The sequence below is a fragment of the Danio rerio genome, chromosome 25 (assembly GCF_049306965.1).
Source record: "Danio rerio strain Tuebingen ecotype United States chromosome 25, GRCz12tu, whole genome shotgun sequence".
Lineage (NCBI taxonomy): Eukaryota > Metazoa > Chordata > Actinopteri > Cypriniformes > Danionidae > Danio > Danio rerio.
The window spans coordinates 24,320,796-24,342,686 of NC_133200.1; the positions used below are offsets into that span (position 1 = coordinate 24,320,796).

A 21,891-nucleotide genomic window follows, 5' to 3' on the forward strand; every position below is an offset into this window, starting at 1 on the left:
GACAACGGTTTAACATCTCATTCGAAAGACGGCGCTCACTGACAGTACAGTGTCCTCTTCACTTTCCCGGGGTATTAGGACTCACACAGACTGCAGGTTGAGCACCCCCTGCTGGCCTCACTAACACAACTTCCAACAGCAACCTAGTTTTCCCATGTGGTCTTCCATCCAGGTACTAACCATGATCAGCTCTGCTTAGCTTCAGTAAATAACCAGTCTTGGGCTGCGGGGTGATATAGATATGGACATAGGCTACTATTCAGCTCCCATAGTATGGAAGTATGCGATTTCGCACACAGCGGGAATGTGAGGACCGTGATAGAACCGAACGTGAAAGAACAACTAGAGTGTGCTTACATATGGTATAATAGTTTGAATCATGGTGCCATCTCTTAGTACAGCAGTATACAGCAGTTTTTGCTCTGGGACTGGATTATCTACAGCATTGTTTCCCAACCCTAAAATTGGCTGTAGTGTATGAGCGTGTGTGTGAATGCGAGTGTGCATGGGTGTTTCCCAGTACTGGGTTGTGGCTAGATGGGCATCTGCTGCATAAAACATATGCTGGAAAAGTGCGATGTGCAACCACTGATAAATATGGGACTAAGCCGAAAATGAATTAATGTTTCCTAATCCTGGAGGCCCACCAACAGTAGATATTTTGGAAGTCTCCCTTATCTGACCCATTAACTTTAGGTTTTAGTGTGTCTTCTTATGTTCTGATGAGTGAATTCAGGTGTATTTGATTAAGAAGAGGTTGAAATTTGTACTGTTGGTGTGCCTTCAGGAACAGGGTTGGAAACACGGATCTACAGACCAGGGTGTCGCTAATGAAGGGAAAGTGGGAGCAGAGGGCATAGAGCCTTGGCAATTTAGGGGGCCGTGTGTAGCAACCAACCAATGCCCCCACCTTACTGACTCTTCACATTAGATGATCGTATATGACAGGAGTGTCCAAATGTGGTTCTGGAGGGCCGGTGTCGAGGAGAGTTTAGCTCCAACCCTAATCAAACACACCTAAACCAGCAAATCAAGATCCAACTAGATATAATAGAAACTTTGTGTCAGGTGTGTTGAAGCAAATTGGAGCTAAATTAAGCAGGACACTAGCCCTCCAGGACCAAGTTTGGACACCCTTGACATATCTATTCATGATATGTTGCTATTTTGAAAAGCTGAAATAGACTGCGCCATTGACCATCTAAAACCTTGTCTAAAGTCTAGCGCATTGGTTATGCATCTATGTGGGTTCAAACGGTACACATTGCTTAATACACACAGAATGTACAACAATACACAAATATCTTTTTGTATCTAAATGATACAAAAAAATTAAAGGATTAAAATGTTAGAAAAATTCTTTTTTACATAAATATAAAATCACTACCTAAATGCCTTCTTTATGACTCCATGCCTTTATTCAGTTTATTCATAACAATTTACATTTGTATAATGTTATTATCATTAGCAGTATTATGTATTAAATGCATATTTATATTTGTTTGAATAAAAAGAAGTTTAGATTTGTCCACCTGTCAGGAGACGTATGCATCACTATATTTGGCATAAGAATAGGACGTGTTTGGATGTTACTTAGTTTTTTGACCACATTTCATTATTATTGTTAATTTTTCATTTGCTGGAAATTAGAACTAAATTTAGAAATAGTTTTGAAACAAATATTTGCGCTTAACAAACAAAATTAAATATGTAGGCTAACGGATGTCCTCAGTGGAGTGTTAACAACACAGTTTCGTTATCCAAGAAAGTAACGGAGTAAAGAGTAAAAGTAAAGAGAAAGAGAAAGTAAAGAGGCCAATTAGAGGAGGCTCATTCTTTATTCTCGCACTGCAAATAGTCTGTTTAACTGTTTTCTTGCTAGTGAAGCATTCAGTTATTCTGCTTACAAAGTCCACCATGTAAATAGCAAATGTCCCAAGGTGCGATGCATCTGACTTCAAAGGGAATAGGAGATGAGACTCTGATTTGTTTAATGCATGTTATACTCAAAACACACCCATAACTCATTAAGAGAATAATCACAACCCTGTTAGACCATGTGCTAGAGCGCAGAGCATATTCTTCCATCCTTGAAATAGCAAAAGTGGATTCGAACTTGCCCTTAATGCTTTTGCGCCTTTCGCTTTAGACTTTGCTCCTAGATCGTTAAAATAGAGCCCCCAGTTTTTTCTCATTTTTTTTAATACAGACAGTTACATTTTATTTATTTATTTTTTAAAATATGTCTCTCAAATGGCGATGTACTGTAAATTACAAAAAAAAAAAAAAAACAGTTTGTGCATAGAACAAGAACAAGCCCTGAAACTTTACAACTCTAGGAATAAGATTCCTTTTTTCTTTGAGTCAAGTGCTGAAAAATGCATTTCTTTGAACAATGCTATCCACCATTTTCAATTTTTACATTTTTGACCTCCTTCGCCGAAAGATGTTCATCTGAATTTCACAATTTTAATAGATCTAACTATTTCAGCACAACCTACCAATGCAAGCTCTTCTGCAACTCAAACAACAGTTCCAAGTAAGTCATAAACTCCATTTGTACAGTTGTCTAAACCCATATATAGATATAGAAATCTTGAAATAAGGCAGTCAATATTCAGTCAAATTGACCTCTGTATTTTTAGTTATTTATCAGTTTTTGCTGTAATGAATCAGATTTTCAAATTGAGGAGTCTAAAATGTGTTTCATCTTAGCACAGCAACAAAATATGACAGTATGTGTGAATAGGAGAATATGTTTTGACACTGGTGCAGGATTATATTTGTGTCATATGCAGACTGTTAAACATCATAGTTATATTAGGGTATATGGCTTATTTGTCTCTAGGATAAATAATTTGATAAAGCATAAGTTTATTATGTTGTGTTATGCTATGGTTTTATTATGCTGGTCTTATTTGTTGATGTTGTTGCTAAATAAGACATGTCTATTTTTTGTGATTTTGTGCAATATTGTCTTTTCAAGAATTCCTGTGCTACTTAAATTAAGTGTCATTTATTTCAGCAATGCCTACAAGTATAAGCTCTACAACTGAGTCTCAAACAGCAGAACCTACAAGTAAGTATTGTATATGTACTGTTCTCTGAACACTGTTGTGGTGCTAACTGTAATTATTTTTTTTTCAACAAATATTCCCAGCAGCATCTGCCACAACATCAACTGTGTCTCCAACATTAACTCATTCAAGTGAGTTTTACTATCGGACTATTGGAGTTCTACACATGTTTCAATACAATTTCTGCAATTTTGTGCAAAATTGTTTATATTTTTAATACAACAAATATTTCAGCATCTCCTGCCAGTACAAGCGAGTCTCAAACAGCAGAACCTACAAGTAAGGAATATATATTTGTCTGGACGCTGTTGTGTTTGTGTTTTTATTATAAAATATTGGTAATATTTGCACAGCAGAATGCCTCTGTATGCAAAAAAAAAAAAAAAAAAAAAAAAAACTATAAACATGTCAACAAATTAAAGGCAAATGTAATTCTGTTTTTTTTTTTTTTTTTATCAAAATGTCTCGGCAGCCTCTGCTAAAAGAAACACTCCTTCAACCGAGACTCAAACATCTACAACTCTTTTAAGTGAGTATTTTTATTCATGGACTATTGTGTAAGCATTTTATTGTTTATATTTTTCTATATTTTTTTAAATGCGTCTAAATATTTCAGCCAGTTCAAGCTCTTCTATAACTGAGTCTATAACAGCGGAACCTACAAGTAAGTAATATATATGTAAATCTGTCTGAATACTGATGTGATGAAAACTGTAACTCTATTATCTATAAAAATGTCCCAGCAGCCAGTTCCCCAACAAACTCTCCATCAACTGTGTCTCCAACATCAGCTCCTTCATGTGAGTTTTTAATTGTTGTTGACTTTTGTGTCAACATTTTAATGTGGAAACCAAAAAATATCCAGCTTTTTTAGAGGTGTACAAAAATGAAATGACACAGGAAAAATGTTGAGTACATGAAGCAAGTGAAATGTAAAAAGCCATGGAAAGCTCAGACAGCAGTGGCATCTCTCAGTAGTTATTCAGCAACCTTTCCCCTCGTCAGTGTAAATGAATATTAGCTGCTTCAGTCCCAACACCTACATAACCAGGGGCCTTATGTTCAAAGACTAGCGTTGAATTAATACTAAAACTATGCGTATGGACAAAGCTGTAAATGGGATACTGAACTAACACTCTTTGAGGAGAGAGTTGCCTCAATTGTGGGCTACACTTTACTGTCTGGAGTAGTATCCGTGTCTGTGGGAGACATAGATGTGTCAGAGGAACGCTTTGTTATGGTGGTATAGCAGCACCCCTTTGCTCTTATCAAGGTGGCGCCACTAGCCTTTCAGCTGCCTAATTGCCCGTTTTACAACTGACCGAGTGCGAGAATGGGCATCATTGTATCTGCGCTCCTGGACACTTTGTGGGTTGTTGAGGGGGGTTAACAGCCTCGTCTTTAATGAATAACCATGGTCTCCTGATATGCAGTTAAAGAATTACAATAAAATAAAATAAAATAAAATAAAATTAAATTAAATTAAATTAAATTAAATTAAATTAAATTAAATTAAATTAAATTAAATTAAATTAAATCTTAGCTGGAATAATATCTTTAAATACATCACTCACCAAAACGCCACCCATCGCACACAATGCCACAGCTTCCTCGCTGTCTCTCTTTCCAAATTTGGACCAAACTCAACACAGATGTCCAAGAGGATAGCTCTTGGAAATCTGAAACGACTTATAAGCCAGTCATCATTGTGGGCCAGAAAATCACTGTGATCCCTAAAAAATGCATTCCCTTCGGATTCGACCATTGTCAATGTCTTCTCTTAAGGCCAACACTGCAATAGACTAAGGGTTGTGTACGCTTTATATGTTATATGCTCTAAATCACATAATTTGTGAAAAAAAATTATGTCAATTAACTTATTTTGTTAATAATAAATTAATAGCAATTGTTTTTCACATGTTTTGGTGCAATAATTTATAGTGTGCAATTTAACATAATTGCCTCTAGGAGTCACCAATGGCAATAAAACAAACACACACAAGAAATACATGTACGCCACACATGAAGTTGGCGTGGACCAACACACATTCTTCTGTTAATTTCATCTTTAGTAAATCCAAATGTGAGTGTGAAACCTGGCGTACGCAAAGTTTTTGTGCGTACGCAGTGTTGATACATGAGGCCCCAGATGATGAAGATGAAACCAGCGTGGACATTTAAGCAAGACAATGGCTGATTTTCTTTCTATTGAGAGTTGAACAATTCTATTTTACTTATGTATTGAAGCAGTTATATTTGAAGTCATATTCTATTCTAACATTTTTTTGCAGTAGAAATTTTACAACATTTACAGTACAACTGCAAAAGTATATTTTTAAGCATTTCTGTACTACTCAAAATCAAGTTTTTATTTTCTAATATATTACCTAAATATTTCAGCAATCACTGCCATTACAAACTTTTCTACAACAGCAAACCCTACAAGTAAGTCATATGTATATTCACAGTTGTCTGAAGACAACTATTTCTGTAAGGTTTTTACATATTTTTAATGCATTAAATATTTCAGCATCTCCTGCCAGTACAAGCTCTTCTACAACTGAGTCTCAAACAGCAGAACCTACAAGTAAGTAATACATGTAAAATCTATCTGACTACAGTTGTGATGGAAACCGTAACTCAGTTTTCCCTCAAAATGTCCCAGCAGCATCTGCTACAACAAACTCTCCATCAACCGAGTCTTCAACATCAGCTCCTTCAAGTGAGTTTTTTATTCATGGACTATTGTGTGAACATTTTAATTAGGAAACTAAAGGTATATTTCCAGTTTTAGTAGAAGTGTTGGAATTCTACTGTATTTATATTAGGACTGTCTATATATGCTATTTTTGTAAGGGCACTACTCACTTGTGAATATCTGTTCATTTTTAAATAAATTTGTAAATATTTCAGCATCTCCTGCCAGTACAAGCTCTTCTACAACTGAGATTCAAACAGTTGGACCTACAAGTATGTAATATAGATTTTTAGCTTTTTGAATACTGTTTTTTTGTGAAAAATGTAACTTATTATTATCTTATTATCTTATTATTATCGTATTAATATCGTGAAAATGCCATTTATTTTCATTAAAATGTCCCAGCAGCCTCAGCTACAACTAACCCTCCATCAACAGTGTCTACAACATCAGCTCCTTCAAGTGAGTGTTTTATTTCATGGATTATGGTGTGAACATTTTAATTACAGGTCCAGCTTATTTAGAGTTGTTTCTAAAGATAATTTCTGTGATTTTGTGCAAAATTGTTTCTATTTTTAATATATCTAAATTGTTTAGCACCCCCTGTCAGCACAAGCTCTTCTACAACTAAACCTCAAACTGTAGAACTGTAACGCCGGGGAGTGACACCAACAACAGAGGGTAGGATCCAATATGCAGGTTTTATTCACAGTCAGGCAAGCAGTGGTCAATACGGGAGCAAACAGATATATGTAGACAATCCAGAATCGTAGTCAGTAAACAGGCAATAGGTCGTAAGGCAGGCGGCTAAACAGGATGACAAGGATAAACAGGGCTAAGAACAAAACACGGGAAAACAAGACCAGGATAACGCGTTGTAATGTCACCTTACAGATAAACAAGACTCGGCAATGTGAATGAGTGTGTGTGCTGCTTAAATACTGTGTGTAATCAGTCTCTGAAAGTCCTCAGGTGTGAATGTGAATCAAGCTAAATGAGAAAGCAGGTGTGTGGGCGAAGAGCATGTATGAAGTTGAAGTCCATTAACTGGCAGATTTGTAGTTTCATGACTGAGGGTTTACCAGCGACATCTGGTGGTTTGTTCACTGGTAAACATGACAGAGCCCCCCCTCTAAGGAGTGGCTTCCAGACACTCCTAATACTGTTCAGGCGGGAGGTGGAGCGGAGGCGGAACTGGGGGAGGGATGGAGGGCCAGGACCATGCAGCGGGGGCGTACCTAGAGCGTGGAGCTGCGGAGGGCCTGGAGCGTGGAGCTGCGGAGGGCCTGGAGCGTGGAGCTGCGGAGGGCCTGGAGCGTGGAGCTGCGGAGGACCCGGAGCGTGGAGCTGCGGAGGACCCGGAGCGTGGAGCTGCGGAGGGCCTGGAGCGTGGAGCTGCGGAGGGCCTGGAGCGTGGAACTGCGGAGGGCCTGGAGCGTGGAACTGCGGAGGGCCTGGAGCATGAGGCTGCGACCATTGAGGAAGCTTAGGAGGCGGCGGCCGTTCAGGGAGTTCAGGCGGCGGCGGCCGTTCAGGGAGTTCAGGCGGCGGCGGCCGTTCAGGGAGTTCAGGAGGCGGCGGCCGTTCAGGGAGTTCAGGAGGCGGCGGCCGTTCAGGGAGTTCAGGAGGCGGCGGCCGTTCAGGGAGTTCAGGAGGCGGCGGCCGTTCAGGGAGTTCAGGAGGCGGCGGCCGTTCAGGGAGTTCAGGAGGCGGCGGCCGTTCAGGAAGCTCAGGAGGCGGCGGCCATTCAGGAAGCTCAGGAGGCGGCGGCCATTCAGGAAGCGGCGGCCATTCAGGAAGCTCAGGAGGCGGCGGCCATTCAGGAAGCGGCGGCCATTCAGGAAGCGGCGGCCATTCAGGAAGCTCAGGAGGCGGCGGCCATTCAGGAAGCTCAGGAGGCGGCGGCCATTCAGGAAGCTCAGGAGGCGGCGGCCATTCAGGAAGCTTAGGCGGCGGCGGCCATTCAGGAAGCTCAGGCGGCGGCCATTCAGGGAGCTCAGGCGGCGGCGGCCATTCAGCGAGCTCAGGAGGCGGCGGCCATTCAGCGAGCTCAGGAGGCGGCGGCCATTCAGCGAGCTCAGGAGGCGGCGGCCATTCTGGAGGTTCAGGTGGCGGTGGCTCTGGCAGCTCTGGCGGCAGCGGCACTGGCAGTTCTGGAGGATCTGGCAGCTTTGGTAGCTCTGGAGGGTCTGGCAGCTCTGGAGGGTCTGGCAGCTCTGGAGGGTCTGGCAGCTCTGGAGGGTCTGGCAGCTCTGGAGGGTCTGGCAGCTCTGGAGGGTCTGGCAGCTCTGGAGGGTCTGGCAGCTCTGGAGGGTCTGGCAGCTCTGGAGGGTCTGGCAGCTCTGGAGGGTCTGGCAGCTCTGGAGGGTCTGGCAGCTCTGGAGGGTCTGGCAGCTCTGGAGGGTCTGGCAGCTCTGGAGGGTCTGGCAGCTCTGGAGGGTCTGGCAGCTCTGGAGGGTCTGGCAGCTCTGGAGGGTCTGGCAGCTCTGGAGGGTCTGGCAGCTCTGGAGGGTCTGGCAGCTCTGGAGGGTCTGGCAGCTCTGGAGGGTCTGGCAGCTCTGGAGGGTCTGGCAGCTCTGGCGGTGGCAGCTCTGGCGGTGGCAGCTCTGGCGGTGGCAGCTCTGGCGGTGGCAGCTCTGGCGGTGGCAGCTCTGGCAACTCAGGTGGTGGAGGCCATTCTAGGGGCTCAGTTGATGGCATTTCAGGAACTAGAACAGGAACTATGGCAGGAACGGACAAGGAACAGGAAACCATCTTGTGAGCTAGTGGCAGATTGGCGTTTACCACATTGTGAGTTGGAGGGCTGGTTGTGACCACATTGTGAGCTGGAGGACTGGAGTCGGCCATCTTGTGAGCTGGAGGACTGGAGTCGGCCATCTTGTGAGCTGGAGGACTGGAGTCGGCCATCTTGTGAGCTGAAGGACTGGAGTCGGCCATCTTGTGAGCTGGAGGACTGGAGTCGGCCATCTTGTGAGCTGGAGGACTGGAGTCGGCCATCTTGTGAGCTGGAGGACTGGAGTCGGCCATCTTGTGAGCTGGAGGACTGGAGTCGGCCATCTTGTGAGCTGGAGGACTGGAGTCGGCCATCTTGTGAGCTGGAGGACTAGATGCGGCCATTTTCTGAGCTGTGTGTGTGGTGGTGGAATGAGCAGCAAGCCCCGTTGCCAGCGGGTCTTGCTGTCCTTTGCCCCCCCCCAAAAAATATTTAGGGGTGTCCTCCACCTTGCCAACAGTGAAGGGAGACCCACTCATTTGCAGTGCAAGATCAATGTATTTTTCCAATGTCCAGTGGGGTTCGTACAGTGGTATACATGAATACAGAGGTTCAGATAACCCGCCATGGAAAAATATCATCTGGCACAAATTGTCCAAAGCTGTAAGGTGGGCTACCTGAATAAAGTCCTCCACGTATTCTTCGATGGGGTGATCTCCCTGACGAAGACGCATGAGTTGAATTCCTGCTGGATCCATTTTGTGGCCGAGTCTTCTGTAACGCCGGGGAGTGACACCAACAACAGAGGGTAGGATCCAATATGCAGGTTTTATTCACAGTCAGGCAAGCAGTGGTCACTACGGGAGCAAACAGATATATGTAGAAAATCCAGAATCGTAGTCAGTAAACAGGCAATAGGTCGTAAGGCAGGCGGCTAAACAGGATGACAAGGATAAACAGGGCTAAGAACAAAACACGGGAAAACAAGACCAGGATAACGCGTTGTAATGTCACCTTACAGATAAACAAGACTCGGCAATGTGAATGAGTGTGTGTGCTGCTTAAATACTGTGTGTAATCAGTCTCTGAAAGTCCTCAGGTGTGAATGTGAATCAAGCTAAATGAGAAAGCAGGTGTGTGGGCGAAGAGCATGTATGAAGTTGAAGTCCATTAACTGGCAGATTTGTAGTTTCATGACTGAGGGTTTACCAGCGACATCTGGTGGTTTGTTCACTGGTAAACATGACAAGAACCTAGAATAAATATGTGCAGTTGTGCGAACACTGCTGTGTTTATGTATTTATATTATAAAGTGTGTCAAAGCTTTTCTTGCAAAGAATTTCTTTGTATGCAAAAATGTTTCTGTAAACATGTCAACAAATATAAGGAAAGTATTTCTAATTTTTTTTTATCAAATTGTCTCAGCAGCCTATGCCACAACAAACACTCCTTCAACTGAGACTCAAACATCCACAACTCCTTCAAGTGAGTATTTTTATTCATGGACTATTGTGTGAACATTTTGTCTAAACACTCTTATGCTCTTGTTCTGACTTAATTTTCAATTTAATAAATAAAGAAATATAAGATGCATTCTCAAACTTTAATTCATATGTTGTAATTTTACAGTTCTAGCAATTGGCAATGTTATTGCGTTTACAGCATTTTAACTGGAATGATAAAACTGTGTTTGTTTACAGTTGAAGTCACATTCCATTAATATTTATTTCAGTACATGTCATGCTATATAATGTTCTTTACTTAAAAAAAATATATATTTTTTTTAATGCATCTAAAAATTTCAGCATCTCCTGCTGGTACAAGCTCTTCTACAACTGAGTCTCAAACAGCAGAACCTACAAGTAAGAAACATAAATGAAAAGTTGTCCGAGTACTGTTGTGATGGTGTTGTGGTGGAAACTGTAATAAATTTTTCATTAAAATGTCCCAGCAGCCTCTGCCACAACAAACTATTTATCAACTGTGTCTCCAACATCAGCTCCTTCAAGTCAGTTATTTTATTAAATGGACTATTGTGTGAACATTTTAATGTGAAAATATAAAAATATTGGTGACGCAGTGATACAGTAAGTAGTGCTGTCGCCTTACAGCAAGAGGGTCGCTGGGTAACTGGTTCGAGCCTTGGCTCAGTTGGCGTTTCTGTGTGGAGGTTGCATGTTCTCCCTGCGTTCGTGTGGGTTTCCTCCAGGTGCTCCGGTTTCCCCCACAAGTCCAAAGACATGCGGTACAAGTGAATTGGGTAGGCTAAACTGTCCGTAGTGTATGACTGTTTGAGTGAGGATGTTTCCCAGAGATGGATGGTGGCTGGAAGGGCATCCGCTGCGTAAAAAACGTGCTGGATAAGTTGCCAGGTCATTCCGCTGTGGTAACCCCGGATTAATAAAGGGACTAAGCCGACAAGAAAATGAATGAATGAATAAATAAAAAAATATCTATCTAGCTTTGGTGTAATAAAATGAAATGACAGGAAAAAAACAGTTGAACACATAAAGAAAGAGAGATGTAAAAAAACACGGAAAGCCCAGACAGAAGTAAAATCTCTCAGTAGTTATTCAGCAGTCCTGTCCCTTCACAGTGTAAATGAATATGAGCTGCTTCAGTCCCAACACCTACATGACCAGATTATTAAGATGAAACCAGGGTGGACATTTCAGCAAGACAATGACAGATTTTCTCACTTAAGATGTCTGTTTTCTTACTGTTGGATAACCTGTAACACTAACACTAACATGGTCACATGAAGCATATCTTAGCCAAACATAGCAACTTTAATTCTCCTTCGCTGCTTACTGCAATATAGGCAGCATTAGCCATCATTTTCATTTCAAGCTTGCCTACAAAAATATGCTTACCTTTCACCTTTGTTTGTTAATTTATTTGTTTTGCTAAAAGAATCAGACATTTGCATATAAAACAAATAGGTACATTTAATGTAGAAGCCTAAAATGCTAACAATCCGTATCTTATTACAGTGACAAAATATGACACTATATGATAATGGTTTTGTACAGTATGCACAGAGTTTACATCTAAAGAATGTATTTAAGCCGTTTATAGTTATAAGCATATTCTATTCTAACATTTGTTGGAGTACAACATTTTATGGCACGCAAGAGTGAATTTTAAAGCATTTTCTTACGGCTCAAAATTAGGTTTCCATTTTCTAATAAATTATCTAAATATTTCAGCATCTACTGTCAGTACAAGCTCCTCTACAACTGAGACTCAAACAGCAGAACCTACAAGTACGTCATTTATATATACAGTTTATTGGAAACGGTTGTGATGGAAATTGTAACTTTTTTCTCAAAATGTCCCAGCAGCCTCTGCTACAACAAACTCTCCATCAACTGTGTCTGCAACATCAGCTCCATCAAGTGAGTTTTTGTTATTTAATGGACTATTGTGTGAACATTTTAATTGGGAAATTATGAGAATTTTTCAGGCTTAAGTAGAGTTGTCGGAATTCTACTGTCTTTATATTAAGACTGTCATGATATGCTGTTTTTGTAAGGGCACTACTTATTTGTTCATTATTTAAATACAATGTTTGTGATTGTGTGCAATTTTGTTTCTGTTTTTAATACATCTATATATTTTAGCATCTCCTGCCAGTACAAGCTTTTCTACAACTGAGTTTCAAACAGTTGAACCTACAAGTAAGTCATAAACATGTACATTTTTTAAACACTGTTTTGATGGAAACTTAGTCTATTTTTTAATCAAAATGTCCCAGCAGTCTCTGCCACAACAAACTCTCCATCAACTGTGTCTCCAACATCAGCTGCTTCAAGTGAGTTTTTTTTTCATGGACTATAGTCAAATCTACATTTATTTATTTATATATTTTAAGTCAAAAGAAAATAGACATTTAGTTACACCTACAGGTAATAGAGAAGCCTAAAACAGTCAATAATATCTCATCACAGTGACAAAACATGAGACTATTGTCACGTTTGCGTGATCAAAACAGAACAAAAAGGTGCAGATCCAAGTGCAGATATTTATTTACAGTGAAACAAAACAAGGTGATCAAAATGCAAAGTAACAAACAAACGACAAAACCAGAAACTAAAACAGAGACAAGGCTCAAAAACAATAACTCTACAAACTAGAATTTAGCAAAAAATACAAAAACAAGATCAGGAATAAAAACTCGGAATAACAGATTTACTGAAAACTGTTAACAAGAAAGACAAGGTAGACAATGTAGACAAACGACGCGATGCAAAACAGAGGTAAAATGGTTGTATAAATAGTCCAGATAATCAACGGTAACACAGAACAGATGAGATGATGGGTCAGTGTAAGTGTTCCGGTGTATGCACGTGGTATGTATGGGATTGTAGTCTTTCTGGGACGCTGTAGTGATAACTGAGTCCTGATGCACTACAGCGCCCTCAGGTGGTCACTGATGGATGTAACAACTATATGATAATGATTTTGAAGAAGGTATTTAAGCAGTTTATAGTTGAAGTCCTATTCTATTCTATTTGTAATACATCTAAATATTTCAGCATCTCCTGCCAGTACAAGCTCTTCTACAGCCGAGTCTCCAACAGCAGAACCTACAAGTAAGTCTGTAAATATGTTGTCTGAACACTATTTCAGAAAAGTTACTACCTGATACCTTTATTACTGTTATGGTTATGTGTTTATTTTATGAACTGTAACTGATCTTGCTGTGCAGAATCATTTCATTGTAACAAAAGTTTCTGTAAACATGTCAACAAATATAAGGAAACTATATTTGTTTTATCAAAATCTCTCAGCAGCCTCTGCCACAACAAACCCTTCATCAACTGTGTCTCCAACATCAGCTGCTTCAAGTGAGTTTTTAATTCATGGACTATTGTGTGAACATTTTAATGGGGAAACGAGAATTTAAGATCCACCTTAATTAGATCTTAATGTAAATTTTAATAATCATTTGACCAGGTATTTCAAATCATACACAGTGTTTCCTGTAGGATTTTTTTCGAGCTGTGGCGGCAGGTCTTACACAAATCTACCAACTACCTATGGCTTTATTTCAATGACAAATGGAGAAATGTCGTGAGTGCAATATTACAAGTCGAGATCGCATTCATGCTTTAAGAGCATGCAAATCTCTTTGCTTGCGCGTCGATTTCCTCTGTTCATGCACAAAACTTCTTGCACGCCCTCAAATATACGCTGCTCAAGCACAGATCTTCTTGTGCGCTCTCAAATAAACGCTGCTGAAGTGTGATTTAGTGCGTTTATATAACAAGTGTGTCTCCCACATTTATAATATTTGCTTGGAAGATTTATGAATGTATTCAATAGACCTACAGAGCGGCATTAATACGTCTTGAAGTAAAGTGAAACAGCATTAAACTCCAGCGAGATAAAGTCATTGTACACAGAACCACAGACCTTTATCTATAAACAAAGTATAACAATGGAAACTGTGTTCATCTTATCTAAAAGCTACGTCGTGTTTGCTGGCCTCACGCATCACAAACCTGTCAGTTAGTTGGTCAGTCTTTCAACACGTCATCTTAAAGGGTTAAACAAATAACGCACAGCACTACTGCGGTTACAAAAAAGCTTGCACCAGGGCCGGAGTGGGACTCCTCTTCAGCCCTGGAGTTTCAAGCCTTAGACCGGCCCACCCTTAGTTAACGACTGACTATATTAAAATAAGGCCATTTCCAATTCAGTTTTTAATGACACTATCACATCTTTTTCTAGAAAACAGAAATTCAAATGTTCAACAATCTTACAGTTTTATATTCTTAACAATAAAACAATAAAAATGACATTAAAAAAAATTATTAACTATTAAGATGAGATTCGAACTCGGGTCGGCGGCGACATAACGCGACATGCTGACCTCTGGACCACAATAGTTTGTAGAATGTAGTGATTTATCTGAGTTGTATCATCAGTAACCTGCAGGCTGCACCTTGGTCACGGGGCTACAAGAAAATAGATAAAAAAGAGCAGAGCTGCAGCAACATAATGAATGAAAAGAGTGAGGCTGTGGTCAAATAAATAAATAAATGAAAAAAGTGTGACTGCTGAGAGCAACAGAGTCTGGAGCTATAGGGACACCGGCCCTCACGGCCAAAAAACGGACCGGCCCACCAGGAATTCTCCCGATCCTCCTGATTAACCAATCCGGGCCTGGCTTGCACTGTTATAATTCACTTACCTTTTACTGTGTTTTGGTGCAATTATAACCTGCTGTTAAAAAACAACAACAACAATTACTGAATGTTATGAATGAGAAGCTGTAATGTAGCCTTGGGGGGATGAAATTTGGATTGGCGCCTTGCCATGGCAGAATGAATGTAGCGGAAACCCTGTTACAGTATCATAGCACAGTGACAAAGTATGACACTATATGATAATGGTTTTGCGCAAAATGCTCATTTTGTAGGACTCAAATTTAAGATTCTATTTTTTAATACATCTAAATATTTCAGCACCACCTGCAAGTACAAGCCCTTCAACAACTCAAACAGCAGAACCTACAAGTAAGTAGTAAATATGTAGAGTTGTCTGAATACTATTGTGTTTATATATGCATTTTATAAATTGTAACTGTTCTTGCAATGCAAAATTTTATAGTAAAAAAATCTATAAACATGTCAACAAGGATAAGGAAAGTGTAATAATTTTTTTATTAAATGTCCCAGCAGTCTTTGCCACAACAAACTCTCCATCAACTGTGTATCCAACATCCACTCCTTCATGTAAGTTATTATTGTGTGATCATTTTAAGGGGAAATGATAATTGTAGGTCTGACTTAATTAGAATTATGTGATTTTGTGCACTATTGTTTTAATACATTTAAATATTTCAGCATCTCCTGCATTTACAAGTTCTCCTACAACTGAGTCTCAAACAGCAGAACCTACAAGTAAGTAATATATATATATATATATATATATATATATATATATATATATATATATATATATATATATATATATATATATATATATATATATATATATATATATATATATATATATATATATATATATATATATATATATATTGTAGTTCTGTCTGAATACTGTTGTGATAGTGTTGTGGTGGAAACTGTGGCTTAATTTTCCATCAAAATGTCCCAGCAGCCAGTTCCACAACAAACTCTCCATCAACTGTGTCTCCAACATCAGCTCCTTCAAGTGAGTTTTTAATTTATGGACTTTATTGTTTATTACTTATGGACTATTGTGTGAATATTGTAAAGTGGAAATGAAAATATATCCAGCTTAATTAGTGGTGTACTAAAATAAAATGACACATGGTAAAAGTGTTGAACACATGAGAAAAGTGAGGTGTGAAAAGACATGGAAAGCTCAGAGAGCAGCTGAAATCTATTAGTTAAAAAACAACCCTGCCCCATGTCAGTGTAAATGAATATTAGCTGCTTCAGTCCCAACACCTACATGACCAGATGATTAAGATTAAACTAGTGTGGACATTTCAGCAAGACAATGCCAGATTTTCTCACTTAAGATGTCTGTTTTCTTAACATTGGATAACCTTTAACACTAACACTAACATGGTCACATGAAGCATGTCTTAGCCAAACATAGCAACGTTTGGTCTCCTTCGCTGCTTACTGCCATATATGCAGCATTAGCCATCATCATCATTTCAAGCTGGTCTATAAAAAAATATTGACTTTTGTTTGTTCATTTATTAAATTATTTGTCATAAGAATCAGACATTTGCATACAAAACAAATAGATACATTTAATGTAGAAGCCTAAAATGCTAACAATCCGTATCTTATTGCAGTGACAAAATATGAAACTATATGATAATGGTTTTTTTAACAGTATAAATAGTGTTTACATGTGAACAATGTATTTGAGCCGTTTATAGTTGAAGTTATATTTTATTCTATTTTTTTGTAGTACAACATTTTTCTGGCATGCAAAAGTGTATTTTTAGGCATTTTCTTACACTCAAAATAAAGTTTCTATTTTCTTAATATATTATCTAAATATTTCAGCATCTACTGTCAGTATACAAGCTCTTCTATAACTGAGACTCAAACAGCAGAACCTACAAGTAAAAAATATATATGTGGAGTTGTCTAAATGCTTTATCATGAAACCTGTAGTGTATTAAAATTCAAAGCTATCAAAGTTTAGAGATATGTTTTAGTCAAAATGAAGTTTCTATTTTTTTTTTTAAATAAATCTAAAATCTTTCAGCATCTCCTGCCAGTACAAGCTCATTTACAACTGAGACTCAAACAGCAGCACCTACAAGTAAGTAATATATATGTACAGTTTATTGAAAACGGTTGTGATGGAAATTGTAACTTTTTTCCTCAAAATTTCCCAGCAGCCTCTGCTACAACAAACTCTTCATCAACTGTGTCTGCAACATCAGCTCCATCAAGTGAGTTTTTTAGTAATGGACTATTGTGTGAACATTTTAATTGGGAAATTATGAGTATATTTCCAGCTTAGGTAGAGTTGTTGGAATTCTACTGTCTTTATATTAGGACTGTCGTGATATGCTATTTTTGTAAGGGCACTACTCATATGTGAATATCTGTTCATTTTTAAATAAAATGTTTGTGATTTTGTGCAATATTATTTCTGTTTTTAATACATCTATATATTTTAGCATCCTCTGCCAGTACAAGCTTTTCTACAACTGAGTTTCAAACAGTTGAACCTACAAGTAAGTCATAGATATGTAAAGTTTTTTTAAATACTGTTTTGATGGAAACAGTCTATTTTTTAATCAAAATGTCCCAGCAGGCTCTGCCACAACAAACTCTCCATCAACTGTGTCTCCAACATCAGCTGCTTCAAGTGAGTTTTTTAATTCATGGATTATTAAGTGAACATTTAAATTGGAAAATTATAATTATAAGTCCACCTTAATACGAGGTGTTGAAATTTGAAATTTGAAATTTGTAGCTCAATTTTCCATCCAAATGTTCCAGCAGCTTCTGCCACATCAAACTCTCCATCAACTGTGTCTCCAACATCAGCTCCTTCAAGTGAGTGATTTTATTCATGGACTACTGTGTAAACAGTTTAATGTAGGAATTAAAATATATCTAGCTTAATTAGAAGTTTAATAAAATGAAATGACGCACGGGAAAAGTGTTGAGCACAAGAAGTAAGTGATATGTAAAAAGACATGAAAAGCTCAGGCAGCAGATGAAATCTCTCAGTAGTTATTCAGCAACCCTGCCCCTCGTCAGTGTAAATGAATATTAGCTGCTTCAGTCCCAACACTTACATTACCAGATGATGAAGATGAAACCAGGGTGGACATTTAAGCAAGACAATGACAGATTTTCTATTTACAACATTTACAGTACAACTGCAAACGTGTATTTTTAAGCATTTCAGTACTACTCAAAATTAAGTTTCCATTTTCTAATATATTATCGATATATTTCAGCACTCACTGCCAGTGCAAGCTCTTCTACAACTGAATCTCAAACAGCAGAACCTACAAGTAAGTTTAATATATATGCACAGTTGTCTGAATACTTGTGTGGTGAAAACTAAGTCTATTTATTAATCAAAATGTCCCAGCAGCCTCTGCCACAACAAACTCTCCATCAACTGTGTCTCCAACATCAGCTCCTTCAAGTGAGTTTTTTAAACATGTACAATGGTTAAATTCACCTTTGTTTGTTCATTTATTTATTTTTTTTGTCAAAAATAATCTGACCTTTAGTTACGTTTAATACAGAAGCCTACAATGCTAACAGTGAATATCTCATCACAGTGACAAAGCAGGACACTACATGAAAATGATTTTGAAGAATGTATTTAGGCGTTCATATTCTATTCTAACATTTGTTGCAGTATACATTTTACAACATTTACACTACAACTGCAAAAGTCTATTTTTAAGCATTTTTGTACTACTCAAAATCAAGTTTCTATTTTCTAATGCATCTAAATATTTCAGCATCTCCTGCCAGTACAAGCACTTTTACAACCGAGTCTCAAACAGCAGAACCTACAAGTAAGTCACATATATGTTGTCTGAACACTATTTCAGAAAGGTTTAACCGTTTTGGTCATTATTTCGGGTATTTAATACCTGATACATTTATTACTGTTATGTACATATGTTTCATTTATAAACTTTAACTGATCTTGCTGTGCAGAATCATTTCATTGTAACAAAAATGTTTCTGCAAACATGTCAACAAACGTAAGGAAATTATATTTGTTTTATCACAATGTCCCAGCAGCCTCTGCCACAACAAACTCTCCATCAACTGTGTCTCCAACATCAGCTGCTTCAAGTGAGTGTTTAATTCATTGACCATTGTGTGAACATTTTAATTGGGAAGTGATAAGTATAGGTCCAGTTTAAATAGAGGTGTCTATCATGACCTATGATATTATATTTTAGTAAGGGCTTAATTAATTGATTTTTGCACCTTAATTGATTTTGTGCAATATTGTTTCTGTTTTTAATACATGTAAATACTTTAGCATCCCATCCCAGTACAAGCTCTTCCACAACTGAGTCTCAAACAGCAGAACCTACAAGTAAGTAATGATATTATAATTTATGTATATAATTTTAATAATCAGCAGTTCGGGTGTTTCAAATCACCTTCTGAGCAATCAAGTATTAGTATCTGCAATAATAAGAAATATGTTCCTGTCATGATGTCCCAGCAGTCTCTGCTACAACAAACTCTCCATCAACTGTGTCTCCAACATCAGCTGCTTCAAGTGAGTGTTTAATTTTGGACTTTATTGTTTATTACTTATGGACTATTGTGTGAATATTGTAAAGTGGAAATGAAAATATATCCAGCTTAATTAGTGGTGTACTAAAATAAAATGACACATGGGAAAAGTGTTGAACACATGAGAAAAGTGAGATGTGAAAAGACATGGAAAGCTCAGAGAGCAGCTGAAATCTATTAGTTAAAAAACAACCCTGCCCCATGTCAGTGTAAATGAATATTAGCTGCTTCAGTCCCAACACCTACATGACCAGATGATTAAGATTAAACTAGTGTGGACATTTCAGCAAGACAATGACAGATTTTCTCACTTAAGATGTCTGTTTTCTTACCGTTGGATAACCTTTAACACTAACACTAACATGGTCACATGAAGCATGTCTTAGCCAAACATAGCAACTTTTGGTCTCCTTCGCTGCTTACTGCAATATATGCAGCGTTAGCCATCATCATCATTTCAAGCTGGTCTATAAAAAAATATTGACTTTTGTTTGTTCATTTATTAAATTATTTGTCATAAGAATCAGACATTTGCATACAAAACAAATAGATACATTTAATGTAGAAGCCTAAAATGCTAACAATCAGTATCTTATTGCAGTAACAAAATATGAAACTATATGATAATGGTTTTGTACAGTATAAACAGTGTTTACATGTGAACAATGTATTTGAGCCGTTTATAGTTGAAGTTATATTTTATTCTATTTGTTGGAGTACAACATTTTTCTGGCATGCAAAAGTTTATTTTTAGGCATTTACTTACACTCAAAATAAAGTTTCTATTTCTTAAATATATTATCTAAATATTTCAGCATCTACTGTCAGTACAAGCTCTTCTATAACTGAGACTCAAACAGCAGAACCTACAAGTAAGAAATATATATGTGGAGTTGTCTAAATGCTTTATCATGAAACCTGTAGTGTATTAAAATTCAAAGCTATGAAATTTTAGAGATATGTTTTAGTCAAAATGAAGTTTCTATTTTTTTTTTATAAATAAATCTAAAATATTTCAGCATCTCCTGCCAGTACAAGCTCATCTACAACTGAGACTCAAACAGCAGCACCTACAAGTAAGTAATATATATGTACAGTTTATTGAAAACGGTTGTGATGGAAATTGTAACTTTTTCCTCAAAAATTTCCCAGCAGCCTCTGCTACAACAAACTCTTCATCAACTGTGTCTGCAACATCAGCTCCATCAAGTGAGTTTTTTAGTAATGGACTATTGTGTGAACATTTTAATTGGGAAATTATGAGTATATTTCCAGCTTAGGTAGAGTTGTTGGAATTCTACTGTCTTTATATTAGGACTGTCGTGATATGCTATTTTTGTAAGGGCACTACTCATATGTGAATATCTGTTCATTTTTTAAATACAATGTTTATGATTTTGTGCAATATTATTTCTGTTTTTAATACATCTATATATTTTAGCATCCCCTGCCAGTACAAGCTTTTCTACAACTGAGTTTCAAACAGTTGAACCTACAAGTAAGTCATAGATATGTAAAGTTTTTTTAAATACTGTTTTGATGGAAACAGTCTATTTTTTAATCAAAATGTCCCAGCAGGCTCTGCCACAACAAACTCTACATCAACTGTGTCTCCAACATCAGCTGCTTCAAGTGAGTTTTTTAATTCATGGATTATTAAGTGAACATTTAAATTGGAAAATTATAATTATAAGTCTACCTTAATACGAGGTGTTGAAATTTGAAATTTGAAATTTGTAGCTCAATTTTCCATCCAAATGTCCCAGCAGCTTCTGCCACATCAAACTCTCCATCAACTGTGTCTCCAACATCAGCTCCTTCAAGTGAGTGATTTTATTCATGGACTATTTTGTGAACAGTTTAATGTGGGAATTAAAATATATCTAGCTTAATTAGAAATTTAATAAAATGAAATGACGCACGGGAAAAGTGTTGAGCACAAGAAGTAAGTGATATGTAAAAAGACATGAAAAGCTCAGACAGCAGCTGAAATCTCTCAGTAGTTATTCAGCAACCCTGCCCCTCGTCAGTGTAAATGAATATTAGCTGCTTCAGTGCCAACACTTACATTACCAGATGATGAAGATGAAACCAGGGTGGACATTTAAGCAAGACAATGACAGATTTTCTATTTACAACATTTACAGTACAACTGCAAACGTGTATTTTTAAGCATTTCAGTACTACTCAAAATTAAGTTTCCATTTTCTAATATATTATCGATATATTTCAGCACTCACTGCCAGTGCAAGCTCTTCTACAACTGAATCTCAAACAGCAGAACCTACAAGTAAGTTTAATATATATGCACAGTTGTCTGAATACTTGTGTGGTGAAAACTAAGTCTATTTATTAATCAAAATGTCCCAGCAGCCTCTGCCACAACAAACTCTCCATCAACTGTGTCTCCAACATCAGCTCCTTCAAGTGAGTTTTTTAAACATGTACAATGGTTAAATTCACCTTTGTTTGTTCATTTATTTATTTTTTTTGTCAAAAATAATCTGACCTTTAGTTACGTTTAATACAGAAGCCTACAATGCTAACAGTGAATATCTCATCACAGTGACAAAGCAGGACACTACATGAAAATGATTTTGAAGAATGTATTTAGGCGTTCATATTCTATTGTAACATTTGTTGCAG

General features: G+C 37.9%; 1 protein-coding gene across 1 annotated transcript in view; it reads left to right on the top strand.

The window, feature by feature from the left end:
* The first annotated feature begins 678 nt into the window (after positions 1-678).
* The window catches only part of ptprjb.1 (protein tyrosine phosphatase receptor type Jb, tandem duplicate 1), a 180,342-nt gene continuing 159,129 nt past the window's right edge, over positions 679-21,891 (top strand). The window contains exons 1-42 of the mRNA XM_073943145.1: positions 679-3,079; positions 3,161-3,208; positions 3,312-3,356; positions 3,550-3,606; positions 3,694-3,741; positions 3,824-3,877; positions 5,478-5,522; positions 5,608-5,664; positions 5,746-5,799; positions 5,991-6,047; positions 6,181-6,237; positions 9,914-9,973; positions 10,294-10,350; positions 11,698-11,754; positions 11,833-11,886; positions 12,112-12,168; positions 12,249-12,302; positions 13,027-13,083; positions 13,282-13,338; positions 14,962-15,012; positions 15,178-15,231; positions 15,343-15,399; positions 15,620-15,673; positions 16,715-16,771; positions 16,848-16,904; positions 17,136-17,192; positions 17,273-17,326; positions 17,461-17,517; positions 17,928-17,984; positions 18,068-18,121; positions 18,447-18,503; positions 18,736-18,789; positions 18,983-19,039; positions 19,175-19,228; positions 20,061-20,117; positions 20,265-20,321; positions 20,398-20,454; positions 20,687-20,743; positions 20,824-20,877; positions 21,015-21,068; positions 21,479-21,535; positions 21,616-21,672. Of these exons, the coding sequence (XP_073799246.1) occupies positions 3,028-3,079; positions 3,161-3,208; positions 3,312-3,356; positions 3,550-3,606; positions 3,694-3,741; positions 3,824-3,877; positions 5,478-5,522; positions 5,608-5,664; positions 5,746-5,799; positions 5,991-6,047; positions 6,181-6,237; positions 9,914-9,973; positions 10,294-10,350; positions 11,698-11,754; positions 11,833-11,886; positions 12,112-12,168; positions 12,249-12,302; positions 13,027-13,083; positions 13,282-13,338; positions 14,962-15,012; positions 15,178-15,231; positions 15,343-15,399; positions 15,620-15,673; positions 16,715-16,771; positions 16,848-16,904; positions 17,136-17,192; positions 17,273-17,326; positions 17,461-17,517; positions 17,928-17,984; positions 18,068-18,121; positions 18,447-18,503; positions 18,736-18,789; positions 18,983-19,039; positions 19,175-19,228; positions 20,061-20,117; positions 20,265-20,321; positions 20,398-20,454; positions 20,687-20,743; positions 20,824-20,877; positions 21,015-21,068; positions 21,479-21,535; positions 21,616-21,672 (2,308 nt within the window). The 5' untranslated portion in view covers positions 679-3,027. The remainder of the gene's footprint in view (positions 3,080-3,160; positions 3,209-3,311; positions 3,357-3,549; positions 3,607-3,693; positions 3,742-3,823; positions 3,878-5,477; positions 5,523-5,607; positions 5,665-5,745; positions 5,800-5,990; positions 6,048-6,180; positions 6,238-9,913; positions 9,974-10,293; positions 10,351-11,697; positions 11,755-11,832; positions 11,887-12,111; positions 12,169-12,248; positions 12,303-13,026; positions 13,084-13,281; positions 13,339-14,961; positions 15,013-15,177; positions 15,232-15,342; positions 15,400-15,619; positions 15,674-16,714; positions 16,772-16,847; positions 16,905-17,135; positions 17,193-17,272; positions 17,327-17,460; positions 17,518-17,927; positions 17,985-18,067; positions 18,122-18,446; positions 18,504-18,735; positions 18,790-18,982; positions 19,040-19,174; positions 19,229-20,060; positions 20,118-20,264; positions 20,322-20,397; positions 20,455-20,686; positions 20,744-20,823; positions 20,878-21,014; positions 21,069-21,478; positions 21,536-21,615; positions 21,673-21,891) is intronic.